Source organism: Cucurbita maxima, unplaced genomic scaffold (assembly GCF_002738345.1).
Source record: "Cucurbita maxima cultivar Rimu unplaced genomic scaffold, Cmax_1.0 Cma_Scf00451, whole genome shotgun sequence".
Classification (NCBI taxonomy): Eukaryota; Viridiplantae; Streptophyta; class Magnoliopsida; order Cucurbitales; family Cucurbitaceae; genus Cucurbita; species Cucurbita maxima.
Genome location: NW_019272467.1, coordinates 21,713 through 27,354, shown reverse-complemented (window position 1 = coordinate 27,354; position 5,642 = coordinate 21,713). Strand labels below are relative to the sequence as shown.

The window sequence follows — 5,642 nt, the reverse complement described above, 5'->3', positions numbered from 1 at the left end:
GAGTAATAATTAGAAAATAGTGAATTTTGGTATAAATACAATTAAACAGTCAGTATTATACCCACAACAAAATCATAATTAGTAACACGTAATATATATATATATATATATATATATATATATATATACACACACGCACGTACGTACCTGTAATTAATTTATTTAAAGAATTGAATACATGAATGCGTATTAACGGCTAATCACGATATAATTAACATTTTTATAATTAAAACGTATTTATTTATGAAAATATATGAAACTAGAACATTTTTTTTTCGTTCAACCGAGTTCCAAAACAAGAGCACAAGGGAATAAACTTTTCGTATAATAAAGTCGATATTTTTTAATGTCAAATAAATCAATGACTTAATTTTTTAAAAAAATTAATAAAAAATTATTTATGACTAAATTAATAAAAATACACTTTAAAAAGTCTCAATAATACTCTTGAATTAAAAAAAAATATTAACTGCCCGTTAATTTTGGATGAAAATCGTTGCTTTCAAAAATATTTAAAAAATAAAATTTCATTATTAATATCGTAAAAATTTTAAAAAACTTAAAAAAAAAATACCTTTAATGTCCAATTAATATCTTTATTATATTATATTATATATAATATCTTTTAAATATTTATTTCTATAAAATCCATCTACAATATTAGAACTAGATTACATTTTTTTCGAAAGTATTTTTATACATTAATGTCCAATTACTATAAAAGATAGACATTAAACACTATTGATTAATAATTTTAAATTTGTATTTAAAATATTATGACCAACGTATTACCACTGACCATGTGAGGTAGTTGCTAGATTAGTAGCAGTAAGAGATCGCAAAAGTTGCAATTAACGGTGGTCGCCTTGTTGAGGTTTGTTGGGAAGGAGTCTTACACTGTCTAATTAAGGGGATGATCACAGTACATATCATATCATTGTAGGGGTCTGTAGTTCTCGACATGGTGTCAGACTCAGATTTTTAACTTAGTCATATCAATAGAATCCTGAAGTGTTGAACAAAGAAATTTGGAGCCTTGAAAGTGTAGTCAAAAGTGACTCGAACGTAGATCAAAGATGTACTTTGTTTAAGGGTTTCAGAGAAGGAGTTGAGGCTCGATTAAGAGGAGGCTGTTCGAGGGCTCCATAAGTCTCAGAAGAGGATTGTTGGGAGGGAGTCTCACATTGACTAATTAAGAGAATGATCATTATATAATATCATACTATTGCAGAGATCCGTAATTTTTAATACATCGAAAGTAGGTGATAGTGGGTAACGTCCACCATAGTGGAAATGAAGGTAGTACAAGGGTAGTTTAGTCATTTTCAAAAGATTCGGAGTTAAATACTATTTATTTATTTATTTATTTATGAAATTTAATTTTGAGCCTTTTAACTCTAAATAACTTATTTCTAATAGTTATTTTTTACAATTTTTATTTTAAAAAATTGTTCAAAATTAAATAATTAAAAAAAGTTGAATAAAACCGACTTGGCTTTTATAAATAATTTTAATAAAATTCAATATTTGTTAAAACAAAAATTATTTTAACAAATATCCTAATTGAATTTTCAGATTTATCGGGTAAATTCATGAATCTTCAATTATGTTTCTAATTATTATTATTTACTATTAACTTTAAAATTTCGGTGATCTGTTAGATATAAAATCAACGTTTTTAAAAATCCTTTAATACCCTTTATGATGTACCGCTACACTGAACATTCTAATATCTACTAGATACTTTTTTAAAATTCAATAATATGTAGAACGAGGATTTTGGACATATGATTTCTAGGTTAAAATTACCTATTAACCTAGCTCGTGTTAGCTAGTTGAACTATGCTCGTATTAGCTATCAAACATTTTTTTATGACGTTTCATATGATCGATTATTACTGGTACTAACAAGATGCACTTAATGATAGACACTCCAACAATTTTTATAATGAACGATTTTTTAGAATTTTGTGGAGGAAGATCGGTATCGATCCCGGTGTTATTACTAACATCGAAGCTAATTTCGGGAACTACCCAAAACAAAATTGAAAATTTATAGACCAAAAAAAAATTAAGGGAAGAAGAATGTTCATATTTTCTAGAGAGAGAAAGAGAGATTGAATAAAAAAATACCAAAAAAAAAACCATATAAACCCAACTCTGTTTCTCTCTCCGCCATCCTCAGCGGCGGTTCCGCGCGTTAACCGACGCGCCGCCGTCTATCTCTCCTCTTCTTGAACGCCCACAGTCGTCACCTTTCCCCTTAAAAAGTCCAAATCCGCATACCCTCTTTCTTGAACTTCTTTTTCCTTAAAATCTTTCTTATTTTCTAGAGAGAGAAAAAGGGCTCTGTTTCTGTTGAGGTTCTTCTCTGTTTCTTGAACTCTTCAATGGCGACGAACCATTTCTCCTTCAAAGCCGGTAGGATAAATCTTTATACCATCACTTTAGTTACGATTCTCTGCGCCGCCTTTTACCTCGTCGGCGTTTGGCAACATTCCGTCGGAAAATCCATCGTCTTTTCTAACGGAAATTACGCCTGTACCACCGTCGCCGCCACCCAGAATTCCACCGCCGACGTCACCGTCGACCTTGATTTCACAGCCCATCACACCGCCTCCGATCTTAAAGTCGTTACAAAAGTGCGTGATATTCAACTCCCACCGTGCGACGGGAAGTTTAGCGAATACACCCCCTGCGAGGACCGGGAAAGGTCGCTGAAATTCGACAGGGATCGGTTGATTTACCGAGAACGTCATTGCCCAGTCGCCGGCGAGATTCTTAAATGCCGGATTCCGGCGCCGGCAAACTACAAGGTTCCGTTCCGGTGGCCGGAGAGCCGGGATTTCGCTTGGTTTTCGAATGTTCCGCATAAGGAATTAACGGTGGAGAAGAAGAATCAGAATTGGGTTCGGTACGAGAAAGACCGGTTCAGATTCCCAGGCGGCGGCACCATGTTCCCTCACGGCGCCGACGCCTACATCGACGATATCGGAAAACTGATCAATCTCGCCGACGGGTCAATCAGAACCGCCGTGGACACCGGCTGTGGGGTACGTAACGATTTTTTAACTAATTTTTTTGAACCGGCCGGTCCAACTCAAATTCATTGAATTAATATTTATTAGGAAAATATTCAGAAATTGATTTATTTCCATAGGAGATTTTTTTCATGTGATTTATGGAAAATTCCAAATTTAAATAACTTGTTTTTATTGGTGGGACGACTGCCAAAAATGAAATTAAGTTAGGGACTTTTTATTAAATTCAAGAAAGTAAGAAAAATAGCAAATTGCACCATAATTCTATTATTATTGCTGTTTTTTACTGCATTTTTGGCTTCTTCACTCCTCCACACAAGAATATTGATTAGTTGGGGGGTCAAATTATAAATTTATTTAATTTGTACCATTTTTTTTTATTTTCAAAGAAAAAAAAATTAAATTTCCTCGCATATTTGTAAATCATTATTTTTATAAAAAAAAAAAAAAAAGGCTGAAAATTAGTGATATAAATGGAAGAATTCTGCATTTATTTGTGCATTGGTACACATGGATGTATGTGATTATATCAAGTGGATTTTAATTTTAGCTGATTTAAATAGTGTGATTTTTTTTTTTTAAAATTTACATTTGAAAGAAAAAAATGGCAAAAAATATATACAAGGAAAGAAAATGAGGAAGGTGCCCTGAAATTTAAATTAAAAAGGAATTTTCCAAACAAGGATTAGAATCTGTCATCATTAAATTGCAATTTAGTCCCTCAACTATTGTTTTATGTCAAAAAGATCCTTCCCCTCTCAATTTTATATTTTATGTTTAATAAGTTATTAGCATATAAAAAAAGTTAAACCCAAATTTGATGGTTTAAGCATCTACCAATCATAAATTAGGAGTTAACGTGGAATTGTATTGTGTTTTTGGTCAGGTGGCGAGTTGGGGAGGATACTTGTTGTCAAGGGACATATTGGCAATGTCATTTGCACCTAGAGACACTCATGAAGCACAAGTCCAATTTGCGCTTGAGCGTGGAATCCCCGCTCTAATTGGAGTTCTCGCTTCGATCAGACTCCCCTATCCTTCTCGAGCTTTCGACATGGCACATTGCTCTCGTTGCCTCATTCCCTGGGCTCAATCTGGTATTTTCTACTTCTGTTTTCATTCCTACTTTGAACTTGATTTTCTCGTTTGTTCGTTCATTCATTCGTTTATCTTTTGTGTTGAGCAGAAGGGATGTATTTGATCGAGGTCGATAGAATACTAAGGCCTGGTGGATACTGGATTCTCTCTGGACCACCTATAAACTGGGAAAGCCATTGGAAAGGTTGGAACAGAACGACTGGGGATCTCCAAGACGAGCAGTCGAAGATCGAGGCTGTGGCCAAAAGCCTATGCTGGAAAAAGTTGAAGCAGAAGGGTGACATTGCCATTTGGCAGAAACCAACCAACCATATTCACTGTAAAAGGAATCGCAAGGCCTTGAACGTCCCCGACTTCTGCAAGGGAGGGCAGGACCCCGACACCGCATGGTTCATAAACTGTTTGCTTTGATTCTTTTTCTAGAGGTATTCAAAAAGATGCTCAAGCCCTTGCTTTGTTTCTAAGTGCAGGTACACTAAGATGGAGCCTTGTTTGACCCCACTTCCTGAAGTGTCCGACATAAAGGAAACTGCTGGTGGGCAGCTGCTCAACTGGCCGAAGAGACTCACTTCTGTACCACCAAGAATAAGCAATGGGAGTTTTAAGGATATCACAGCACAAAACTTCACTGAAAATACAGAGCTATGGAGAAAGAGAGCAGCACATTACAAGGCCTTGGACAACCAGCTAGCTGAGCCTGGGAGGTACCGCAATTTGCTCGACATGAACTCGTTCTTGGGTGGCTTCGCAGCTGCCCTTATCGACGATCCGCTTTGGGTTATGAACGTTGTCCCAGTTGAAGCAGATTTTAACACCCTTGGAGTCATATACGAACGGGGACTTATAGGAACATATCAAAATTGGTATGTATTCAGTATTACTGCATTCTTTCATAGTTTAGTCTATATATTCTCACTTTGCATTAATTGTTGGTAGGTGCGAGGCAATGTCGACGTATCCTCGAACATATGACTTCATTCATGGCGATTCAATCTTCAGTATGTACAAGAGCAGGTAAATTAGACTATGCAGCTTTTACGAGATTCTATCATGAAATCGAATTTCGAGCTCAAAACTAACTCGAGAGAGAATTATACCTGGGTTGCAGATGTGAAATGGAGGATATTCTGCTAGAAATGGACCGAATTCTGCGACCACAAGGCAGCGTGATCCTCAGAGACGATGTCGATGTGTTGGTAGAGGTCAAGAGCATTGCAGAGGGTATGCAATGGAATTGCAGAATCGCAGATCATGAGAAAGGACCCCATCAGAGAGAGAAGATACTAGTGGCAACCAAGCAGTATTGGACTGCACCTGCACCTGAAGAAGATAATCAAGAAAAGCAAACATCTTCTGAGAGTTAGCAGAGTCCCGATGTATCGATTTGAATCCGTTCCCTCTTCCTTTTTCCTTTCTAATCTTTGGGGTCAATAACTGTTCTTATAATTTTTTTTTTTTTTTTTTTTTTTTTTTTTTTTTTTTTTTTTTTTTTTTTTTTTGTTT

The 5,642-nt window shown here is 35.4% G+C and overlaps 1 protein-coding gene across 1 annotated transcript; it reads left to right on the top strand.

Annotated features, from left to right (window-relative positions):
• Positions 1 to 2,124: 2,124 nt before the first annotated feature.
• Positions 2,125 to 5,623, top strand: LOC111474596 (probable methyltransferase PMT15). The gene is made up of 6 exons (XM_023119600.1): positions 2,125 to 3,053; positions 3,928 to 4,138; positions 4,228 to 4,528; positions 4,610 to 5,002; positions 5,076 to 5,153; positions 5,248 to 5,623. Exons 1-6 carry the CDS (start codon positions 2,391 to 2,393, stop codon positions 5,501 to 5,503), a joined length of 1,902 nt encoding a protein of 633 aa, XP_022975368.1. The 5' UTR covers positions 2,125 to 2,390; the 3' UTR covers positions 5,504 to 5,623.
• Positions 5,624 to 5,642: the final 19 nt, after the last annotated feature.

Coding starts and splice junctions, on each gene's coding strand:
- LOC111474596 (XM_023119600.1), top strand. CDS start 2,391: ATGGCGACGAACCATTTCTCCTTCAAAGCCGGTAGGATAAATCTTTAT. Junction 3,054..3,927: donor CCGTGGACACCGGCTGTGGG/GTACGTAACGAT, acceptor GTTTTTGGTCAG/GTGGCGAGTTGGGGAGGATA. Junction 5,003..5,075: donor ATAGGAACATATCAAAATTG/GTATGTATTCAG, acceptor AATTGTTGGTAG/GTGCGAGGCAATGTCGACGT.